The sequence below is a fragment of the Pipistrellus hanaki genome, assembly GCF_964339955.1.
Source record: "Pipistrellus hanaki genome assembly, chromosome: 2".
Lineage (NCBI taxonomy): Eukaryota > Metazoa > Chordata > Mammalia > Chiroptera > Vespertilionidae > Pipistrellus > Pipistrellus hanaki.
Window position 1 is genome coordinate 152,599,066 of NC_140504.1, and position 23,890 is coordinate 152,622,955.

At 36.6% G+C, this 23,890-nt stretch overlaps 1 protein-coding gene and 1 long non-coding RNA gene across 2 annotated transcripts in view; one reads left to right on the top strand and one right to left on the bottom strand.

The window, feature by feature from the left end:
- LOC311616494 overlaps nucleotides 1–135 on the bottom strand; it is a 41,765-nt gene extending 41,630 nt beyond the window's left edge. Inside the window, exon 1 of the long non-coding RNA XR_014793905.1 lies at nucleotides 14–135. This is a non-coding gene — a long non-coding RNA (uncharacterized lncRNA). The remainder of the gene's footprint in view (nucleotides 1–13) is intronic.
- The window catches only part of ANKRD13C (ankyrin repeat domain 13C), a 56,021-nt gene that overhangs the window by 26,981 nt on the left and 5,150 nt on the right, over nucleotides 1–23,890 (top strand). Inside the window, exons 7-12 of the mRNA XM_084871868.1 lie at nucleotides 3,093–3,237; nucleotides 9,141–9,272; nucleotides 13,562–13,723; nucleotides 18,585–18,664; nucleotides 19,838–19,936; nucleotides 22,779–22,879. Coding sequence (XP_084727994.1) covers nucleotides 3,093–3,237; nucleotides 9,141–9,272; nucleotides 13,562–13,723; nucleotides 18,585–18,664; nucleotides 19,838–19,936; nucleotides 22,779–22,879 — 719 coding nt within the window. The remainder of the gene's footprint in view (nucleotides 1–3,092; nucleotides 3,238–9,140; nucleotides 9,273–13,561; nucleotides 13,724–18,584; nucleotides 18,665–19,837; nucleotides 19,937–22,778; nucleotides 22,880–23,890) is intronic.

Consider the following 23,890-nt stretch of genomic DNA (forward strand, 5'->3'; position numbering starts at 1 on the left):
CTCCAGCTGCAACCTTTCCGCGCGCGCGTGCGTGCGAGCGCACAGCATGTCTCCGTACCTTAGGCTTTTTTTCAGCTCCTCTGATTTTCCTTCTGGTTTTCTCTTTCCTTCTTGTTGTAGAATTTTCAGTCAGTCGACTACCTGTAGCTCTGGGCGATGTCCACTCCACATTTTATTGTATTCCATTGAAATTGTTGTGTGCTGCTGCGGTTAGGTGTCTACCCGAGCAGCCATCTTGGATTCTCCCGGCATTTTTCAAGTTTTTATCTCAAAAAGTATTTTCTGTTTAAATCTTTGCATTTATATGAAGTTTTTTTTGTTCTTCATGCCATTACATATAAAAATTAATATTTAGGTTCATAGGCTTAAAGCAAAGGAATAGTTAATACATTAAAATATGATCAATTTTATCATTATAAGGCATGTGTGATATTTACTAGGCAATATAATATGTCAGGGATATTGCAGAAGATGTATTAGATAGTCTTATTTCAATTGCAAATTATAAAAGTACAGATGAAATAAAAATTGACTGTTACTGATCTCAGGTGTGACTACATCTAGGAGCTTATCACCATGTAAATCTGTCTCTGCCTCTCTTTGTATTTCTTTTCTCACTATTTTCACACTTACCCTTTGCAACTCACTACCACTCTCATCTAGGATGGGCAAGAATGGAATGGAGACAGAGACTTGTCTGGCCACCTACCCTTTTTAAAATTAATTAATTAATTAATTAATTTATTTTTACAGAGAGGAAGGGAGAGAGATAGAGAGCTAGAAACTTCGATGAGAGAGAAACATCGACCAGGTGCCTCTTGCACACCCCCTACTGGGAATGTGCCCGCAACCCAGGTACATGCCCTTGACCGGAATTGAACCTGGGACCCTTCAGTCCGCAGACTGACGCTCTACCGCTGAGCCAAACCGGTTTTGGCAAATTAATTTATTTTTATATTTCTTTATTGATTTCAGAGAGGGAGGGAGGAGAGAGAGAACCATCAATGATGAGACAGAATCATTGATCGCCTGCCTCCTGAACACCCCCCAATGGGGATCGCGCCCACAACCCAGGCATGTCCCCTTGGCCGGAATCTAACCTGGAACCCTTCAGTCCGCAGGCTGACGCTCTATCCACTGAGCCAAGCCGGCAGGGCCACCTACCCTTTAAAAAAATTTTTTTAATTTTTATTTATTTATTTTTTTTAATGTAGGGGATAGAATTTCCTGGTAGCTAAAGCTTAGAGTCCACATAGGGCACTTACATAAATTGATCCATTTCTTTTTGATACAACCGTGTTTCCCCGAAAATAAGACATCCTCCGAAAATAAGACCTAGCGCATGGAAAGATAAGACATCCCCTGAAAATAAGACCTAGCTCAACTTTGGGAGAAAAAATTAATATAAGACACTGTCTTATTTTCGGGGAAACAGGGTATCAGTAGTCCACACCTTATAAAGGGAAGGGATAAGCCCCTTTAACCAGCATTATTTTCTTTTATGCCATATGTACAAGCAACAACTTGACATGTTTAGCAGTACAAGCACTAGTAGTGCAATAGCAGGTCACTGGCAGCAGACCAGAAGCCAGAATTCAGTTATAAAGCAGCAGTCAGGGTTCATCCCTACAGGAGTTGGTGACGTGCTTTTTTTAGTGCTCTTTGATTTCATTCTGAGGGAATACGTATATTTTACATGGCTCAGAAAAGAGCCTTGTACATAGGATAATCAGATTTTCCTATTTGGTCTGATTTATCCCTGTTACCTGGTAAAATGATTAATAGGACCACTTTCACTTTTTTACTTTTTTTAAAAAAAGTTTTTTATTGATATGAGGGAGAGAAACATTGATCTGACTCCTGTGCACCCCCTACTGGGGACTGAGCCCACAACTTGGGCATGTGCCCTGACCAGGAATCAATCCAGTGACCTCTTGATGCAAGGACGACACCCAACCAACTGAGTCACACCATCCAGGGCTCACTTTTACTTTTAAAAATAACCCGAGTTATTCTTTTGATGCAGTGTATGAGATGTTTCATTCTCAGCCTTTTTGTATAGGGAAACCAAGAATGCCCATTCACTTTGCCTTGTCCAGGGTGAAAACTGAAAAGCCTACAAAGTAATGAATTCTTATAATTGCATTAGAACTCAGTAGCCAGAGTGGATCTTTCACAGGGACTTAAAGATGTTTCCTTGGGCATGATCACCATCATGTAACAAATGTGTCAACCAATTTCTTAGATTAAGGACTATGTTTTGAGGAGCTAGTCAGAGAGGTCCTGGTGTGATCTACAAAGTCTTCAAAGATTGAAGGACTTTAGGGTGCTTGGGAACTTTTCCACTGCAGTATTCTCCCTAATTTCAGCAAGTAGTGATTTGTGAAATTTGAGACCAACTCATTGGGGTAGATTGTGTCAGATCTTGGTTACCAAAGAGCACAATAAATACACTGAAATGAATCTATGAGCTTTTGACGTAGGAATGATTCATAAGATTTTCAAGCTGTAGAGATGTTGGCAAAGAGAACGCTGATTGAATCTGGGAAGTCAAACAGAAAGGCTAAAAGATTTTGGAATAAGTTAAGTGGGTTACCAAGTGGAAGGATGAAGCAAGTTTTGGTACCTGATAGTTGGGGATAAGAGCAAAAGGCCAAGAATGTGGTACATCCATTGCTTTTACAACCCTCTTAATTGCTCTGCTGGGTCAGTAACATGGTCTTACAGGAATCAGAATGTTAGGTCTGCTTTCTTTTTCTGTGCTGAGGTTGTTATTTTTATGGAGTTGTTACAGTAAGGGAAATGTTAAGGAACAAAGGCACAATACTTCAGCAATGGGGAAACAATCTTTCTTAGAGTATATACTCAGAAAAATGAAATACAAGTAAAATTGAATATATTTAAATATTCTTTTGGTGTGTTGTTTTTTTAAATAAGATATTTTAAATTTAGTTTTTTCTCTCTAAATTTGACTTTGCAATATGATATTAGCATCTTGGTTTGAGTTTAGAAGGAACAAAATTTGGTTTAATTATTATGGACTGTTATTGAAATTTATTTGTCAGAATTTCTCATCTACATATCTTTCACAGGCTTGACACTACTCTCATAGACTTTACTGACATGAAGTGCCAACGAGGGGACTTAAGCTTCATTTTCAATGGGGATGCAGCACCCTCTGAATCTTTTGTAGTATTAGACAATGAACAAAAAGTTTACCAGCGAATACACCATGAGGTGAGCATTCCTCTAAATGGTTTTTAAAAAATGACTTTGTATGGAACCAAGTGTCAGTGCAATTGTTTCAAAGGGCTTAAGGTATAAATGGGATTTGATTATAAAGCTTTTATTTTCTTACTACTAGTTTTTTAGTTTTATTTTATTTTATTTTATATATTATCATCTGGTTTTCATCTTGACTAAGCCAGTGAGTCTGTTTGCTCATAATTCACTGATGTTACAACGTTAGTTTTGTTTAAAACGTTACTGACCATCCCTCTCTCTATCTGTACTTTGATTATCTGTCTGTACTCTTATTTTTCCTTACTCTTTGGCTGCCTTTCTTTTATCTTTTTCTTCTTAAAGTACAAAATTACCTTCCTTTCATCACACCAGAAATCCATGTTAGTATTGCCTACCCAGCCATCATTGAAAACTATATGCATCATTATCCTCATCCTTTATTCCATGAACTCCCCTTTCCCTGCTTTTAGAGATGCCAGGAAGACAAAGCTTTTCTAGTATCTCTATCATTGATAATACTACAAAATTTTCTTAGCCAACATTTTGTTTCGTCACTTTTTAAATTTTGTTGTTATTTTTCACCACTTCATTTCTATATATTGTCATTCACCACATCTTATAGTTCCTTCCTCAATATCTCTTAGGTTAGAACTTCCTACTATCATATCTGTTGATGAGACCTTAGTTACCTTGTATGTGTACTATTGAAAAGTAGTGTCTTAAACTGCACTGAGCAATGAAGATTTAGATTGGAAGAGGAGAAGGTATTTCTTATGGAGCACAGGGTGAGTAAAGTCAGGGAAGTGGGAATAAAAATGGTCTTTTGGGGAAACAGAAAAGGGATCTGAATAAAGTTTTCTCCTATTGAGTATGCGAACATGATTTATGGCAGGTCTTAAAAGCCAGAAAGATAACTTGGGATTTGCTGTAGTTAGTAACAGAGTCATAGATTCTTAGATTATTGATATGATCTAAAAGTAATTTAAGGGAATTAATCTTATGTATTTCTTTCACTTTCCCTCCCTTCCTTTCTTAAACATTTATCAAGGATCTAGTAAATGCTAGACACTTCTAGGTGCTATGGATAGTGGATCTTTATTAATAGTGTATAGCTATTACTCATATATATAATATTAAGCATTTCTTGCTAGCATATTGGAACTATTATTTAAGTATTTTAATTAAAAAGTATTTATCATTAAATTCTCAACCTATTAAAGTAAATACTTTTATTACCTTCATTTTACACATGAGAAAATTGAGGCTTACAGATATTAAATGACATCTTAAAGATCACATAGCTGATATGCAGGATGGATTGGAAAAGGAAGAGATTGGAGGCAGGGGAATTATGGTTATACAGTTGAGAGGTGACGAGGTCCTTAACTAGGATGGTGAAGTGAATAAGAAAGAAATTATGACTTACATTTCCAAGAATGAAATAATAGGACTTGCTAATAGATTGAGTGAATTAAGAATTAGAAAGATTTAAGGGTGAGTGTAGTGATTCTGTCTTGAGGAGTGGAATGACACTTTCCACTGATAAAATTGGGTTATTTGGAAAAGGAAATACGTTTGGGATTTTGGATAATGCTCATTTTGAGTCCATTGCTAAAATCAGCACACTTGTTTCAACTTTATTAAATTTCTCTGAAGTATTTGCTATTATTAATAACTCAGTTCTTAAAATTTTCTTTTCCATATGAATTGACTTTAGTCTGCTGTTCTTTTCTCTCTATCTTATTCTCCTTTCCCTGTTCCCTACTTACCTCTTTAATCTTGATTTGCCTCTGGTGTGGTTCTCATTTTTACAAACTGGCAGAATAATATCTTCTGTTCTCACAAAGTATATATTTGGATCCCAGATAAATCTTCTGAGTGGAGACCTATCTACTCAAATGGGATATCATGTATGTCTCTAAGATAACTTCAAAATTTAGTTTGTCTAAGGCTAAATTCATTATTTTCCCTCCAAACCTGCCTCTTCTCCCACTCCTCTCCCCCTCGCCCCCCATTTTTCTTCTTTTGGTGAATGACATCATTTTCTATTCATCCAGATAACAGGGAGTTATTTTTGACATCTTTTCTTATACTCCATGTTTTCTAGTTAGAAATTATGTGTAGTCATTTCTGTCTTCATGTGACTAATAAATATCTCTTTTTTTATTCATAGTGCTAATGCCTTAATTTAGAGACTATCTTTCTTCCCCCCCCCCCCCCCCCGTGGAATAGAGGATTTTTATTTTATTTTATTTTTTTATTTTTTTAAATTAAATTATTATCTGTGTACATATTTTAACATTCCCCCCCCCATACATACCCTCCCTCCCCAGAGTTTTGTGTCCATTAGTTGTACTTATATGCATGTATACAAGTCCTTCTGTTGTCTCTTATCTCCCCCAGAGATACTCACTGTCTTTCAACTGGACTATCACAAGTCTTATAAATGATCTTCCTGCCCCCCTTCTGTTCTGCTTCTAAATTATCTCATATACTGGAGATAGATTGAACATTGAAAACAAATTTATGAAACCTGCCTTCTTTAAAGACATTTTATAGTTTCCTATTCCTAAAGAGTGAAATCCAAATTCCTTAGCATGACATGGTTCCTTCTGTGACCTGGCTTTTTTAGCCTTTTCCTTACTTTGCTGTCTTAGATACAGTAGTACTTATTTCTTTGCAATTTTTTCAGACATGCAAGGCTATTTAGCATTCATTTTATTGTACACATTGTTCCCACTTCCTGGAATGTCCTTCTTCTTGCACCCTCATACCTAACGGGCACGGCTTAGTGTCACTTCCTCCCAGGTGACCATTGATTTCTTTATGCTTTCACTGAATATGGTATCAAAGACCCTCTTCTGCATTTTATGTGTGGCTTTCTTCCTTTGTGGGGTTAAACTTCTCAAGGATATGGGGTTCATTTAGTTGTATTCTCTGGTACCTAATACAGCTTCAGCACATTTTAGGCCAGAGCTTGGGAACCTTTCTGTAAAGGTACAGATAATACATATTTTAGATATTTAGATATATTTGCATGCCATATGGTCTCTGTCACAACTACTCAACTCTGCTGTGATTAGTGTAAAAGCAGCCAGAGATATTATGTATATGAATAATTATAGATATATTCCCATAAAACTTCATGAAAAATGTAGTGGATTGGATTTGGCATGCTGGCCATAGTTTGCTGACCTTTCTTATAGATTCAGATATTTAATAAATAATTTGACCTATTGAATATTAAATGAGAATAGCATAGCTAACTAGGCAGAGGTAAGTGGACATATGGTACTGAAAGGGAAACCAAAGAACTGGTATTTAAGGTGTGTGTGTGTGTGTGTGTGTGTGTGTGTGTGTGTGTGTATTTTATGCCTAAAAATTACAGATAAGTTGGGTTTTGAGCAATAATCCTTAAGAAGGAAATACTTGTTTATTCTAATGTGCATATATAAGTAATACCTGTTCAATAAATGTTTGTTGAATGGTTGTAACTAATACGGTTTTTTGAATGATACGGTGATGATTAGTCTATGATTTATAGAAGAGTTATATTCTAAAAGTTTCTTTAAAAATAGGGTATTTGAAATGCAAGGTAAATTTCTTCACAGTTATTCTCAAGCTAATACACAGAATCCTAATTGATTGTAATATATTCGAAAGATAATGTTTGACAGTTCTGTATAACCTATGTCAGTCCAAAATTTTCTTCCCCCCCTTTTATATATATATATATATATATATATATATATATATATATATATATATATTTTTTTTTTTTTTTTTTACCAATTCTATTTATTTATTTTTTCTCATTTTTTTTATTATTAAGTTATTCAAAATTTTCTTTAGAAAATTGTGTTCTGAATTTGTTTGGGTTACCAGAAATACATTTGTACTTTAGCATTAATGTCAAGAGTTTCCATTCCTCACTTGTAAGGGTGAAGGAAATGGTACTATCCCCCCAAGTATTGCTGTTTTTTCTATAGACAATAGATTAAGAAGTGGACTATATCTGGGTGGAATTTCAGTGGTGAAAAATAGAAAATGGGCCTCTTAGTAATCTATATGTAATAATAAAAGTATAATATGCTAATTAGACTGAACCGAATGACCTTCCCGATGCCCTTCTGCACAACCTTCCAGAGGAAGCTGGGGCCTCAACTGCAAGGGCCAAGCCCTTTGCCCGAATTTCATGCATCGGGCCTCTAGTATAGAAATAAGGAGGTGTGCTGAAACCGTTTTGGCTCAGTGGATAGAGTGTTGGCCTGTGGACTGAAAGTCCCAGGTTCGATTCCGGTCAAGGGCATGTACCTTGGTTGCGGGCATGTCCCCAGTGGGGGGTGTGCAAGAGGCAGCTGATCAATGATTCTCTCTCATCGATGTTTCTGACTCTCTATCCCTCTCTCTTCCTCTCTGTGAAAAATCAATAAAATATATGAAAAAAAAAAAAGAAATGAGGAGGTGGGGGAAATCAAGATTCCAGCCATTATAAACTTCGTGCACAGTTCTCATTCTCCAGTGAGCTCTCTAGGTTCTGTCTTTTATTCTCCTATTTTCCCCCTCGCCCCCCCCTACTTAAGACTCTTTGGTCCTAAGTATCATTGACTCTCGCTTGGCCTGTAAAGATAGAATCTCATCTTATACCTGCTCACTTACCCTTCTGTACCTGATTTCTTTTAAAGATTTAAAAAAATATATATATTTTATTGATTTTGTACAGAGAGAAAGGGAGAGAGATAGAGAGCTAGAAACATCAATGAGAGAGAGTCATCCATCAGCTGCCTCTTGCACACCCCCTACTGGGGATGTGCCCGCAACCAAGGTACATGCCCTTGACCGGAATCAAACCTGGGTCCCTTCAGTCCTCAAGCCGACGCTCTATCCATTGAGCCAAACCGGTTTCGGCCCTTCTGTACCTGATTTCTTAATTTTCTGTTCCTGAAGCAAGCACAAAGCTTTCTTTTTTCTTCTTCTCTCATTTAAAAAATAATTATTGATCACATATTATGTGCCAACACTGGAGAATATGCAGAGAATAAAACCTGGAGTAAGGCTACTTATCAAGTTTAGAACTGATAGGTTGATATGAATGGTCCCCCCCCCTCCCCCCCAAGAAATACAGGGCAGGTCCCTTCTGTACTGCTTTTCTTTCTTCCTTCCCTCCCTTCCGCGCCTCACCCCCCTCCTTTTTTTCCCCTTCAACTTAAGAATTATTGAGAAAGACCCAAATGATAGTGGTGGGTCTTTAGATTAAAAAGAACTAAAGTAAGATTCATCTGTGTTGAAATAAAATGAAACCTTCATATAGACATTTTGTCTCACGCCTGTCAACTTAATTCTTTTTTTTTTTTTTTTTTTAATATATTTTATTGACTTTACAGAGAGGAAAGGAGAGGGATAGAGAGTTAGAAACATTGATGAGAGAGAATCATCCATCAGCTGCCTCTTGCAGAACTCCTACTGGGGATGTGACCGCAACTCAGGTATATGCCCTTGACTGGAATTGAACTCGGGACCTTTCAGGCCCCAGGCTGACGCTCTATCCACTGAGCCAAACCGTTTTGGCAATTCTTTAAGTAATCTTTTAAAATTGCCTTATATACTGTATGTTTCTGAAGTGGATAATCTAGTATTGTTTCAACTACATTATCTATAACAGTGTAAGAGTACAGTATTTCATGTCCTGTATTTATAGATTCATAATTAATCATAATTTAACTTACTTAGATATATATAGTTTAAAATTCTGTAATTGGTTTTAGAATAAGTAGCATTTCACATTTTTAGAATTTGTTTCCTTTTTAGAAATTCATAGCATTTTGTTATTTTCATATGCCATGCTAATAACCTTTGAAAACCTAGGTTCTAATATTTAACTTTTACCCCCACCCCAGGAATCAGAGATGGAAACAGAAGAAGAGGTTGACATTTTGATGAGTAGTGATATTTACTCTGCAACTCTATCAACCAAATCAATTTCTTTCACACGTGCCCAAACAGGATGGCTTTTTCGGGAAGATAAAACAGTATGTACAAATCAGATTTTTAAACTTTAAAGATTGTTTAGTATTTAATGTGGCCAGAATAAGGTAATGGAAATGCAAGAAGAAGTAGCTTACTGAATTGTCTTCAAATTAGTTTATTCTCTCCACTTTGCGGCCACATAGGGAATTATAATGGTTGGTTACAGAATTGGAACATATTCTTAGAGAAGCCATGAGAGAAAGTTTAGCTCATTGAATTCCATGTTGGGAAAGATTCTTTTTGTCAATTGTCTTATCCTCACATGTTTCCATTATATTTTTAATGCTTTATTCTTTAGGAAGACCACAAAAAGGAATACATTTTTTAATTCATTTCCCTGAATATTTTTTTTTTTTTACTCTTAGACTTCTAAACTATTTACTTATCTAATATTCATTTCTCAGTATTCCATATATATGACTAAAATGAAATATGCTTACATTTTTACACTACTGCCATTAAATTGAATTTCATTGAAGGTTTCTCTTTAGTGAATTGTAAATTTCCCCCATAATTACCATTTCATCTGTCAAGAAGAGTTTCTGTAAGAATGCTCAAGCCCTAGCCGGGTAGCTCAGTTTGTTCGAGTACCAAGGTTGCATGTTTGATCCCTGGTCAGAGCACATACCAGAAGGAACCAGAGAATGTAGAAGTTAGTGTATCAACAATTGATGTTTCTTTCTCTCTCCCCTCCTCCTTCCTTTCATTCTCTAAATCAATCAATAAAGAAAAAGTATTTTAAAAGATGTTTGACATATCCTTATACTTTAATTACTTATTTTCATTTTAGGAAGGGAGAGGGAGGGAGAGAAACATCATTGATGAGAGAGAATCATTGATTGGCTGCCTCCTGCATGCCCCCCACTGGGGGTCAAGCCCACAATCCTGACATGTGCTCTTGACCATAATTGAACCTGGGACCCTTCGATCCACAGGCCAACACTCTATCCACTGAGCCAAACCAGCTAGGGCTCTCAGACATTTTTTAAATTATAGACACATGAAGAAGCACTTCATAAAAATTTAAAGTCAAGAATAAGTAATCAGCCCTAACTGGTTTGGCTCAATGGATAGAGCATACGCCTTTGGACTGAAAGGTCCCAGGTTCGATTCTTTTTTTTTTTTTTTAATATATTTTATTGATTTTTTACAGAGAGGAAGGGAGAGAGAGAGAGAGCTAGAAATGTCGATGAGAGAGAAACATCGACCAGCTGCCTCCTGCACATACCCCACCGGGGATGTGCCCGCAACCAACGCACATGCCCTTGACCGGAATCGAACCTGGGACCTTTCAGTCCGCAGACCAACGCTCTACTGCTGAGCCAAACTGGTTTTGGCCCAGGTTCGATTCTAGTCAAGGACATGTACCTTGGTTGTGGGCACATCCCCAGTAGAAGGTGTATAGGAGGCAGCTGATTGATGTTTCTAACTCTATCTCTCTCCCTCCCTTCCTGTAAAAAAATCAATAAAATAATTAAAAAGAAAAAGAAAAAAAGAATAAGTAATCAGATCAGCCAAGGGCCGTACTTACTGCTTTTAAAAGTTAGTTTCATCTTATATTACACTAGAGGCCCAGTGCACAGAATTCCTGCAGGAGTAGGCCTTCTTTCCCCCAGTTGCCAGCATCGTTCTCCCTCTGACACCCGGGACCCAGTTTTCCCTCCAGCACTCGAGACTTGGGTGCCGGAGGGTAGCCAGTGCCAGCACCTGGGAGAAGGAAGGCCTACTCCTGCACACATTTTATGCCTTGGGCCTCTAGTAGATGTATAAGTAGAGGGGGGTGGTGGGTAGAGAGAGATTTATTTATTTTAAGGTATTGGCTCATGTGAATGTAGGAATTGGCAAGTCTGAAATCTGTAGAGCAGTGCAGCAGGCTGGAAATTCAGGGAAGAGTTGATATGGTCTTGATTCTGAAATTTGCAGGCTGGAAACTCAGGCAGGGTTTCTGTGTTGTCGTTTTGAGACAGAATTGCTTTTCCTTTGGGAAATAGACTTTGCTCTTAAGGACTGTAATTGATTAGACGAGGCCTACCTACTTTATGGAGGGTAATATGCTATATTTCAAGTCTACTGATTTAAGTGTTAATCACATCTAAAAAATACCTTCACTGAAACATCTAGACTGGTGTTTGGTCAAAAGATTGAACACCATAGTCTTTGCCAAATTGGCGTAAAATTAACTACCAAAAACTTACATATAAAGTTAAATGAACCCCTTGGCCACTACTCACAATCCCAGAGTACCTTGCAGAAGGTTATCCATTTATATATCCTTTAGACCTTTTTATTTGCTTTCCATAAATATGTATTTACAGTAATCTGTAGCTTTAGTTGTTGATACTTATTTTTTCATAAACTGTTATACCTATTTTTTGCAACTGTTTTTTTTCTCTTTAGTATGTCTTAGGTGCTTTTTCTTATTAGTAGTGATGCTTCATTCTTTTTAAGAAATGCATAGTATTTCATAATATGGGTATGTTGTTGTTTATTTATTACCCAGGCTCTTTTTTTTGACTTTTAAATGAGTGGACATACATTTTGTCTAGTTTTCTGCCATTATGAATGATGTTGCATTCTTTTACGTTCCTTTGCAGTGTCTGTTACAGATAGCAAGAAATAAAATGGCTGAATTATAGAGACTATTCACTTAAAATTTTTACTGTTCTGATGGTTTACTTTTAGTAAATACTATTATGAGATTTCAAAAACTGATAATAATCACCTGAGTATCTCACAACCACAGAATAAAATTCTCACTGAAGATCTAGTCTCATCAGCTTTCTTCTCTAAGCCTATTTGGCAACAAATAGCATATCGGATTCCCAGTTGTAAGCTCCTACACCGAAATCCATTTGTTGGCTTAAATCTTATTTATTTGTACTCTGTTCTTCTGGACAGCATTAGAAGGATCTCTTCAAGAGAAGATAAAAATTGAAGCTGCTATTCATCTAGTGCTACTGCTAAGCAGCTCAAAGCTCTTGCGCGTCTAGGTGATCTTCTTAAATCTTTGACAGGTAAGGAGGGAGTCAGTAATCCTTATAGTTCCCATTTTGTAGGTAGAAACAAGTGCAGAATGCTTTGCTTTCTGGTGACTGGTAAAAGAACCACCAGAAGCAAGGTGGACATGGAAACAACTCTAAACACATAGTTTTGGAATGCCAGAAAACAATAGTAAGAATGAGACAAAGTGATCTGTGTGCAGGTGGAACTGGGAAGCTTGCTTTCCATCATGTTTTTTGAAGTAAAACTTTTGAAACTCTGACTTCCTCTTGGGTCTGAGTTAAAAGGGTAATGTTTGATGTTGAAGGAAATAAGAATTCTCTTCTTGATGTCCTTATACGTCTTGAGTTTCCTTGTCCCCCATTTCTCATGTAAACAGTTGTATTGGAGAGCTGGAATGCTCTGTTGTTAACTCTTTGTTGAAAGTAGTAAGCAAATGTAACTTGAGGCTTGATCCTGATATAGAATAGAGTATTGGAATAGGTAATTAATTCTAGTTGTCCTAGAGATTTCTATGTGACTTAGACTATTTCTTTTTATTCCACTTTCTTTTCTATCTATAAAATGGGAACAGTAATCATCCCTGACCCCTCCTTGTGATGTTTGGATTTAACTAAATAAAGTTTTCCGATAGCTTTGTGCGACTTGGGAGTAGATTCTAAAGGAATACTATGTGGTATTTTTATTTAAATTTAACTCATTTTCAGATTAATTGCCATAATAGGTGTGTTTTAAATTTTTCTTTACAAATTTGAAATGTGTAATCCTATATAATAAAGGCTAATGTGCAAATCCACTGAACAGTGGAACAACCGGTCGCCATGATGCTCACTGACCACCAGGGGGCAGACGCTCAATGCAGGAGCTGCCCCCTGGTGGTCAGTTCGCTCCTACAGGGGGAGCACCGCTCAGCTAGAAGCTGGGATTACAGCTGGCCTGGCAAGCACAGCAACAGTGGCAGGAGCCTCTGCCCTCTCCATAGCAGTGCTAAGGATATCCTAAGCTGTCAATCAGACATTCCCGGGACTGCGAGAGGGCGCAGGCTGGTCTGAGGGGACCTCCCCACCCCCCAAGTGCACAAATCTCTTGCACCGGGCTTCTAGTTTAATATATTTCTTTTAGCTTAATAGAACACATAAGATAATTTGATAATTTCAAGTACCAAAGGACTATTTATGTATGCCTTAATGTTACATATTTATGGAAAAACATGTATATGTATGTTACTTTGAAACTTTCTTGTTGCAAACGTAATCTTTTCATTATATTGAAATATTTGATTTTGTTTTAGGAAAGAGTAGGAAACTTTTTGGCAGACTTTTATTTGGTGAATGGACTTGTTTTAGAATCGAGAAAAAGAAGAGAACATCTCAGTGAAGAAGATATTCTTCGAAATAAGGCCATTATGGAGAGTCTTAGTAAAGGTGGAAACATAATGGAACAAAATTTTGAGGTATAATTTTCATTTCTAATTTATAATGTTCTAAGGAGAGAGGGAATAGATTTTATTCCTGGCATTTAGTGAGTTTATATAAGTACACTCGTGGGTTTTGTTTATACAGCTTTTGTTTTTTTTTTTACATTGTCTTTAGGGATATATCTTTTTGTGTGTGAGTCTGTTCTTGGTGTCTGAGACTTAACTAACAAATAGATTAAATTATTTTATAAGCATGAAACCCAGTATTAATATTTAATCCATGTTCCTTTGCATATATTCTTTTTCCTATTTCATTAATTGAAATCATCAACTGCTTTGAAGGCCGAAGTAAAGGTCCACTTACTTTATAAAATCATTTCTAGCCTGTAACTTCCCATAGTATGCCAGGTTCCAACTAAGACATGGTAATACTGTGTGTGTGTGTGTGTGTGTGTGTGTGTGCGCGCGCGCGTGCCAGGAAAGTATTTTACCATTTACAAAGTGCATGTATTGAGTGAATCAGCCATGTAGTTCAATTAAATAAGTACAGAATGTAAAATGTTTGAGAATCCCCATTCAATGTTTAAGTTAAAATTGTGATTGTGCTAGTTTAGTGTGATCTATTTCCTTCCTACCAGATCCTCTCTGTACTCCTTAGGTTTCTTTTGGCTTTGGGATAGAGTTGAGCTTTACCAGACTTCATTTTTCAGAAGCCCTCCTGGGATTTACTGATATCTTGATAAGTAGGAAATGCAGAGCATGATATGCTCAGTAAATAGAAATAAATTGAGAGATAAAATGCTGAGCTCAATTTTGGACAAAACTGCTTTTCTCACCCATTGTTGGACTTATATTGTGATTTACATTTTATTTAGTTATTTAAAAAAAATAATTTTGTTGTGGTATTTATTGCTACTTTCGTTTAACTTTGGCAGCAAACCATTCTGTGATGAATATATGGTGGGAAAAACCATATAGAATAGCATTTCATGTACCATTTGCCCATTGTCTCTGATTGTCTGATTTGTCTGTGTTTAAACCTGCAGCATACAACTTAATTTGATGTACTTGAATTATTAAAGGGGTCTGCAAATGGCATTTTAATAAGTTATAGTTTTATATACATTGAAATTAAGATATAGCTTAATTTCAGATGGCCACATAATAGAACAAAGTAATATGAATTAAGTTAAATAATTAAGGTTTTGACTTATGAGCAAAAATAAAACACTTTCTATGTGAATCATAGCACCTTGAACTTTACAGTTTTTGATGAATATTTAAATCAATTTGTCAATTTCTATGAAAGATAACAATTGCTGGGATTTTGATTAGGATGATGTTGGATTTTTGATAGAGAAGAACTGATTAATTATATTTAAGAATCCTTCTGGAGTTCAGTTATAAATAGAAGAAATTTAAAGATAATATTCTATTATATTCATCTATACATATAATTTGATTTGTTTGAATCTGGTATGGTGCAGGATGAAAGAACATCAAAACAGAATTTATCTAATAAAAGAGTAATATGCAACAGGACGGGAAACCATAAAAATACTAGAGGCATCCACAGGCAGCAAAATCTCAGACATATGCCAAAAGAACTTCTTCACTGATACTGCCCCTAGGGCAATGGAAGCTAAAGAGAAAATAAACAAATGGGACTACATCAAAATAAAAAGCTTTTTTACAGCAAAAGAAACCATCAACAAAACAACAAGAAAGCCCACTGTATGGGAGAACATATTTGCAAATGTTATCACTGATAAAGGTTTAATCTCCAACATCTATAGACAGCTTATACAACTAAGTAAAAGGAAAATGAATGATCCAATTAAAAAATGGGCAATGGACCTAAATAGAATATTTTCAAAAGAAGACAGAAGGAAGGCCAAGAGGCACACGAAAACATGCTCAAAGTCACTAATTATCTGAGAGATGCAAATCAAAAAAACAATGCGGTACCATCTCACACCTGTCAGAATGGCCAACATCAACAAATCAACAAACGACAAGTGTTGGCGAGGTTGCGGAGAAAAAGGAACCCTTGTGCACTGCTGGTGGGAATGCAGACTGGTGCAACTACTGTGGAGAACAGTGTGGAGTTTCCTCAAAAAACTGAAAATGGAACTCCCATTTGACCCAGTAATCCCACTCCTAGGAATATATCCCAAGAAACTAGAAACACCAATCAGAAAGGATATATGCACCCCTATGTTCATAGCAGCACAATCTATAATAGCTAGGATTTGGAAACAGCCTAGGTGCCCGTCAACAGATGATTGGATCAGAAAACCATGGTACATCTACACAATGGAATACTATGCTGCCATAAAAAAGAAGAAATTCTCATCATTTGCAGCAACCTAGATGGAATTGGAGAACATCATGCTGAGTGAAATAAGCCAGTCAATGAAAGAGAAACACCACATGACCTCACTCATTTATGGATAATAACGAACATTATAAACTGATGAACCAAAAGATAGTTATAGAGACAGTAAAGCAACAAGCAGACTGTCAAATTACAGGGGGAAGGTAGGGAGATCTGGGGGAGATAAGAGATCAACCGTAGGACTTATATACATGCATTAAGTACAACCAGTGGACTCAAAACTGTGGGGAGGGAGGGTGTGTATGGGAGGGGGGGCAGTGTTAAAATATGTACACAGATAATTTAAAAAAAAGAGTAATATACAAATTGACTGTCACGCACAAGATGGCTGCCCCCATGTGGACAAAAATGGCTGCCACAAGATGGCCAGCAGGGGAGGGCAGTTGGGAGGGACCAGGCTTACAAGGGAGGGCAGTTGGGGGGGGGGGGTACAGGCGATCAAGCCTGCAGGGGAGGGCGGTTAGGAGTAACCAGGCCAGCAGAGGAGGAAGTTGGAGGACCCGGCCTGCAGGGAAGGGCAGTTGGGGGGACCCAGGCCTGCAGAAGAGAGCCGTTGGGGGGACCCAGGCCTGCAGGGGAGGGCAGTTAGGGGCAATCAGGCTGGCAGGAGAGCAGTTAGGCATCAGTCAGGCTGGCAGGGAGTGATTAGGGGGTGATCAGGCTGGCAGGCAGAAGCCGTTAGGAGCAATCAGGAAGGCAGGCAGACAAGCAGTTGGGAGTCAGCAGTCCTGGATTGTGAGAGGGATGTCTGATCGGGCCTAAACAGGTGGTTGGACATCCCTCAAGGAGTCCCAGATTGGAGAGGGTGCAGGCTGGGCTGAGGGACACTCCCCTCCCCCTGTGCATAAATTTTGTGCACTGGGCCTCTAGTTTAATTGTAAAAAAGATCCCCCCCCCCCCCCCCCCGAAACAGAATTTACAAACACAGGGAAAGCAGCATGGAATTGATACCAGTTTAATTATATTCCACAGTGGGCATTAAAGGAGAAAAGAAATACTTGTATGCATTTCATAGATAGTTCTGGGAATACCGTTCTTTTAAACCAAAATAATAAGCTTTCAGGAAATGTATATATAAATTAACATGCACAGTTAAAAAATAGGTGGTCAAAAGAATAATGAGAGGAACCTATCAAATTCAAGAGACAATTCCATTGTAATGGGGAATTGTATTTAAAATCTTAATAAGGTTTTAAAAAACATATATATCAGTATTGAAATTAATGGCTGCTTGGTCACAACTGGTAATATACAAATGAATCGAGTGTGAAAATCATTATGTGTTATGTCAACTTGCAACACATAAACACATGTTAGTTACTCAAATGTATGTACTTTAGTGATTATTATAACATCATTTTATTGCCGAATAACAAAGGATTCTCTAGTGGCCTAATCTGAATTAAGTAACATAAATTTAAATTCAGCTTCTACAAGTTAAAAAGCAATTTCATATGTACCTCAGTGAGTTTTCTTTTTTATTTATGTTGGTTTAAAACATCGGAGTTGTGTTTTTTTTCACATTCACATAGCTTTTATTATAATATATTGTTATAGTTGTCCTATTGATACAAAGATGAATGGAGCATAGACTTGTTCTCCAGGGCTCAGAGACTCCAGTGGGAGATGGTGTGAAGGGAATGCCCAGTGCGCCAAAATAACCTTGGCGTTGTTAACATGGGCATTGTGCTAAATATTTTCATCTCTTAATTATTACAGTTATTTAATGAGTTGAGTGTCATTGCTCCACTTTATAGAAGGAAAATGAGGTTTAAAGAAATTAATCTCTCAGAAGTAGCAAAAATCAGTTCTTTGGCTCTAAGTATATTGCTTCTCTATAATGACCCAAATGCATATTTAACAAAGGTGTAACTTTTAAAACCTGACATTACCTTTTATCAGTGTTGATCAAGTAAGTGGTGTCTGTTTGACATTAATACAACCTGAGCCCCAGTCCCCTAATCTGAATTTATTATCCATAGAAGATTCCTCCTTTTTCTAGCTGCTATATTATTTAATTCTTTTGTAAGCTCATTTGGTGTTTAATAATATATTTTGTATTTCTGATTAACTGTTCATATATAGATTTTTCTTTTGAATTGTAAACTCCTTGAAGTCATGGTTAGTTTTTATACTTCATATTCACTTTTTAGCATAATGCCAAGAACATTTTAGATTATTAAAACATTGAATTGAATGGATTTTATTACTTTGATAACGTATCTTCTTGAGATTTAGAAGAAAAATTGATAGAGCTTAAATCACCGTGGAACTATCTTGGAAGTAAACTCTTAAAGAATTATATTGAAGAGATTAAACAGTTTAGTAGTTTAATTTTATTTAAAATAGTAGCTTAAAATAGCTTTATTTTATATTTTTAAAAATGTCATTCTCCCCCTCCCTTTCTCTGTGTCTCCCTCTCTGTCTGTCTCTCACTCTGTGTGTTTGTCTATTTCTCTCTCCCTGTCGCTCTGCCTCTTCCTTTCTTTTTTTTGGCAGCCGGTTCGGAGGCAGTCCCTTACCCCTCCTCCTCAGAACACGATTACATGGGAAGAGTATATATCTGCTGAAAATGGAAAGTAAGTGTTGTTTTTTTTTTGTTTTGTTTGTTTGTTTGTTTTGGATTCTTTGGTTTTGAAACAGAATAATTTGTTAAAACAGAAATAATGACCAGAGATGGATGACTGGTTTATAAGGCCATTCACTATTTCTCTACTTTTTTGTTTTTCAAGCTCCTCCATCTCTGATTATTATTTCTGTGCATTAGCCTATGCCAGGTTATTTCTCACCATCCTTACATAAGAAATTTACTTGATATTTTATTACTAATACATACTGGAGTATCTAGCACATAGTTTATATTCAGCAAATATTTGTTGAGTAAAAAAAATGATATAAAACAACTATTTTGAATGAATCAATAAATAAGTTTTTTTTCTGGCCGGCCATTTGAGGTAAAGTATAATCCTTTACAGAAAATAGTATTTTTTCTTTGACAGAGAATAAAATATTGCCTACCCTAATGTTTAGGAAGAAGTTGCAATGATTATTATTTTTGTATTGAAAATTTTATTATACTTTTCTAACTTTTCCAAAATGTTTCCCTTGTACAGTATTCTGTAGTGAATGTTGAATTCTTCATTCTTCACATCATTTTTTATTTTTTTATTGGTCATGCTGAGAACTGTAGACAATAACAGAGATTGAATTGAATAAGTGATTTTATTTTATTTTTAAAAATATATTTTATTGATTTTTCACAGAGAGGAAGGGAGAGGAATAGAGAGCTAGAAACATCGATGAGAGAGAAACATCAATCAGCTGCCTCCTGCATACCCTCACCGGGGATGTGGCCGCAACCAATGTACATGCCCTTGACCGGAATCGAACCCAGGACCTTTCAGTCCACAGGCCCACGCTCTATCCACTGAGCCAAACCGGTTTCGGCTGAATTGAATAAGTGACTTTAAAGATACACAGTGATACAGTTTTTGTGTGGTTTGCTTTGTTCCTAAAAGTGCTTATTATATCAATGTGAGATTTGATCATTTTTCTGAACTTTTATACTTGTCATCCTTGTCTTATTTCTTATACATGTCTCATTTTCTTTTATCAGAATTTTAATTTATTTCTATGCTCAGAGTAAGAAAATTTAAAATGTTAATAAGTGTCATTGTAAAAGGACAGATTCTTCTTAAGAAGATGATAAGACATGGAAAAAGTTTACTAATATATATATTTTTCCATTTTAGAGCTCCTCATCTTGGTAGAGAACTGGTGTGCAAAGAGAATAAGAAAACATTTAAAGCCACAATAGCCATGAGCCAGGAATTTCCCTTGGGAATTCAGTCGTAAGTTAGTTACTAACTATATAAAGAAGCTACTAAACCCTAAAGACTGTAATAATATTTGTATCTGAGTGGTTCATTTGACGCCTTTGACATGCAAAAGCAAATAGTCATTGCTTTGATAGTGTGTGCATCCTTCTCGAAATTTTAGTTTACAAAATAGTAAGATTATTATAATTATTTTAAAGTATATTTATTGATTTCAGAGAGGAATAGAAAGATAGAAACATCAATGATGAGAGAGAATCATTGATCGGCTGCCTCCTGCACGCCCCCCACTGGGGATCGAGCCCACAACCTGGGCATGTGCCCTTGGCTGGAATCGAACCTGGGACCCCTCAGTCCGCAAGCCGAAGCTCTATCCACTGAGTCAAACTGGTTAGGGCAATATTTTTATTGTTTTAACCAGAAAAATGTTTGTATAGTTTTTTAATTATAAAAATAATACATAAATACATACATTTTTGTTTTGTATTTTTTAAAATATATTTTTATTAATTTCAGAGAGGGAGAGGGAGAAATAGAAACATTAATGATGAGAGAGAATCATCGATTGGCTGCCTCCTGCTCACCCTCTACTAGGGATTGAGCCCTCACCCAAGGCAAGTGCCCTTGACCGGAATTGAACCTGGGACCCTTCAGTTTACAGGCTGATGGTCTATCCGCTAACCAAACTGCATAGGGCAATACATATATTTTATTTAATAATCTAACAGAATGGGGTTTATAGAATAAAAATGATAGTTTACTTTTATCTTAGTAATTGCTAATAGATGATAACTGCTATATTTTTATCTAGGATTGTCTGTTTTTGCATTTTTATAAAAATGGCATTGTCTACATTTTGTTCTGTGAGTTCCTTTTTTATTTTCATTTAAAAAGTGAATGTATCTTGCAATTCTTAGAGTAATAACTTTTTAGTGTCTCTTTTTCTTCTTGTTATTTTGCAGGATTGATTTATTGTAATTTGTTTTATCATTCCCCTGCTGATAAATATTTTGATTGTAGTTTGTCACTATTATGAAAAATAGAAGCCAGATGCACAAAGATTCGTGCTAGAATGGGTTTTCCTTTGCCTGGTTGCCGGCACTGCCTGTCCACTCTGGCCCAGCTTCTTTCCGCTCAGGCCCAGGAGCTGCCTCTTTCCACTCCAGCCCCACTTTCCCACGCTGCCCAGTGCCCTGGGAGACCGGGGGTGAGGCAGAATCGCCATGGCAAGCATCCCGCCCACCCCTGTCACTCAGTGCCTGTGTATGCAAATTAACCACCATCTTTGTTGGGTTAATTTGCATATCACTCCTAATTGGCTGGTGGCATAGTGGAGGTATGGGCAATTTACATGTTTGTCTATTATTAGGTAAGATATTGTAGTAGACATCTCTCAAACTGTACTCAGCAGATACTCATAAAATTTTTAATTTAGAGTACTCTTTAAAGTGCTGGGTGGGATGTTGTCTGATTCATGAATCAATTAAAAACTATAGATCTTTTTAAAAATTCAATTAGCGGACTGAAGCCCTAGGCTATTTTCCTTTCATAATTCCTTCCCCTATCACTGGCCTAATAACAGAAAAAGAAATCATCATAGAATAGAGCAAGATCTATATTTTTCTAAAGTCTATATATGTTTCATACCACCCAATAGCCTAACTTGAGAAAAGGAGATAGATGTGCTATACAGCCCTCTAGCTGTAGATCAGGGATGGAGATACATAGTTAGGGTCCAAGAAAATTTGATAAAAGAATGATTATTAGATTAGTAAGAATAATTATCCTGATGAAACTATTTGACTTGGACTTTATAATAAAGTTTAATGGCCCTAGCCAGTGTGGCTCATTTGGTTGAGCATCTGGTGCACCAAAATGTTGCCAGTTCGATTCTTGGTTAGGGGACATACCGAGGTTGTGGGCTCGATCCTCAGTATGTGTCCTGCAGGAAGCAGCCATTCAATGGTCTCTTTTATGTTGATGTTTCTGTCTCTTCCTCTCCTTCCCCTCTCTCTGAAGTATAATGGCATTCAGGCAGAAAGAGGCTAAAATACAGTCTGGCCTTACATTTTTTCACATCTTAGCATTTCTGAAGCAAAAGAAAGTATGATCTGATAATATATCTAGCTAAGATGTCATTTAAATATAAAGGCAATTTAAAAAGACAGAAGAATTCAAGAAATATAGTAGCTATCGGCCGTTTTTAAAAGAAAAATACAACTACTTGAAAATAAAATCTATCAATTCTCAGAGGAAAGGTGGGGAAGGGTGGGTGGTGGCAGAGATCAACCAAAGAATTTGTATGCATATATGCATAACCAGTGGACATAGACAGTAGGCCTGGGGTGGGGGGCAGGAGTGGGCTAGAAGAGGTCAAAGGGGGGAAAAGGAGGTATATGTAATACTTTCAACAATAAAGATTCAATTAAAAAGTAAAATCCATCAAGCCAAAAACATGAAGGGAAGAAGCTGCAGTATGACTAGTTCAATCCTGAATGCTAAGAGACATTATGAAATTGTAGTTCAGAGGGGAAGAAATATAAACTGAAATGTAATGCCAGCCAAATTTCCTTTAAGTATGCAAAAAATAACACTAATTTAACTTCTGGAAGAAGAAGCCTTGAATCCATTTATGTATGGACCTAAAATCAAACAACTGGAAATTATGCTTGCACTGTAACATGTAAAAGTTTTAAACTCTGACACGATAAAAAGAATAATAAAAACAAAAAAATTTAAGAGGAAGGAGGTATCATTTCCTCATCCTTAAGTTTGAAGCTTGTGGTTATAAAACAACATAAAGACACAAAGAAATCCATTTTAAAAATGAAAACTTTTTTCTTTTGTTGTTTTTCAGTATATTGAATGTTTTGGAAGTGATAGCTCCCTTCAAGCACTTTAACAAACTTAGAGAATTTGTTCAAATGAAGCTTCCTCCAGGCTTTCCTGTAAAACTAGGTAAGAGAAAAATTGCTTATAATTTCTGTGTGTATTAGAAATATGGTATTGTTTACTAACATTTAGTAAAAATATGCTTTGAAGGAAAATGGACTTCTAAGTTTTGCTAAAATTAAAAAATATATAATTTATTGATATTTTACAGAGAGGAGAAAGGGGGAGAGATAGAGAGCTAGAAACATCGATGAGAGAGAAACATTGACCAGCTGCCTCCTGCACACCCCCTTCCGGGGATGTGTCCGCAACCAATGTACATGCCCTTGACCGGAATGGAACCTGGAATCCTTCAGTCCACAGACCGATGCTCTACCACTGAGTCAGTTTCGGCTGCTAAAAATTTTTAAAGTTTTTTTTATTACATGCTTTGATAGTCATCCTTGGTCAAATATATAAAATGCCTGATGATAGTTCTTATTCTACTAGATTTCCTTCTTTTCTTTTTATAAAAATATATATTTTTATTGATTTAGAGAGGACAGGAGAGGGAGAGCGAGAGAGCTAGAAACATCAATGATGAGAGAGAATCATTGATCGGCTGCCACCTGCATGCCCCACACTGGGATTTGAGTCTGCAACTCGTTATATACCTTGACCGGGAATTGAACTTTGACTTCCTGATTCATAGGTTGATGCTCAACCAGTGAGTCATGATGGTTGGGCTTAATTCTACTTCATTTAAATTAAATGTATGGGATATGCAAAAGGTACCTCTTACAAGAGGGTGTGGGTGAACTTATGATGTACCTTGATAATGTGTTTAAAGTGAAATAGGAAGACTGAGTTTCTGAACAGTGGGAATGTTTCTGGAGTCACTATTTACAGATAAAGTAATAATCATTTTATTTTCAAATATTTATTTTTTGGTAATCCTTACCCAAGGATATTTTTCCATTGATTATTCTTAGAATGGAAGGGAGGTGGAAGACAGAGAGAGAAACATCAATGTAGGAGAGACATCGATTGGTTGCTTCTAGCACATGTCCTCATCGGGCCAGGGATGGAGCCTGCAAC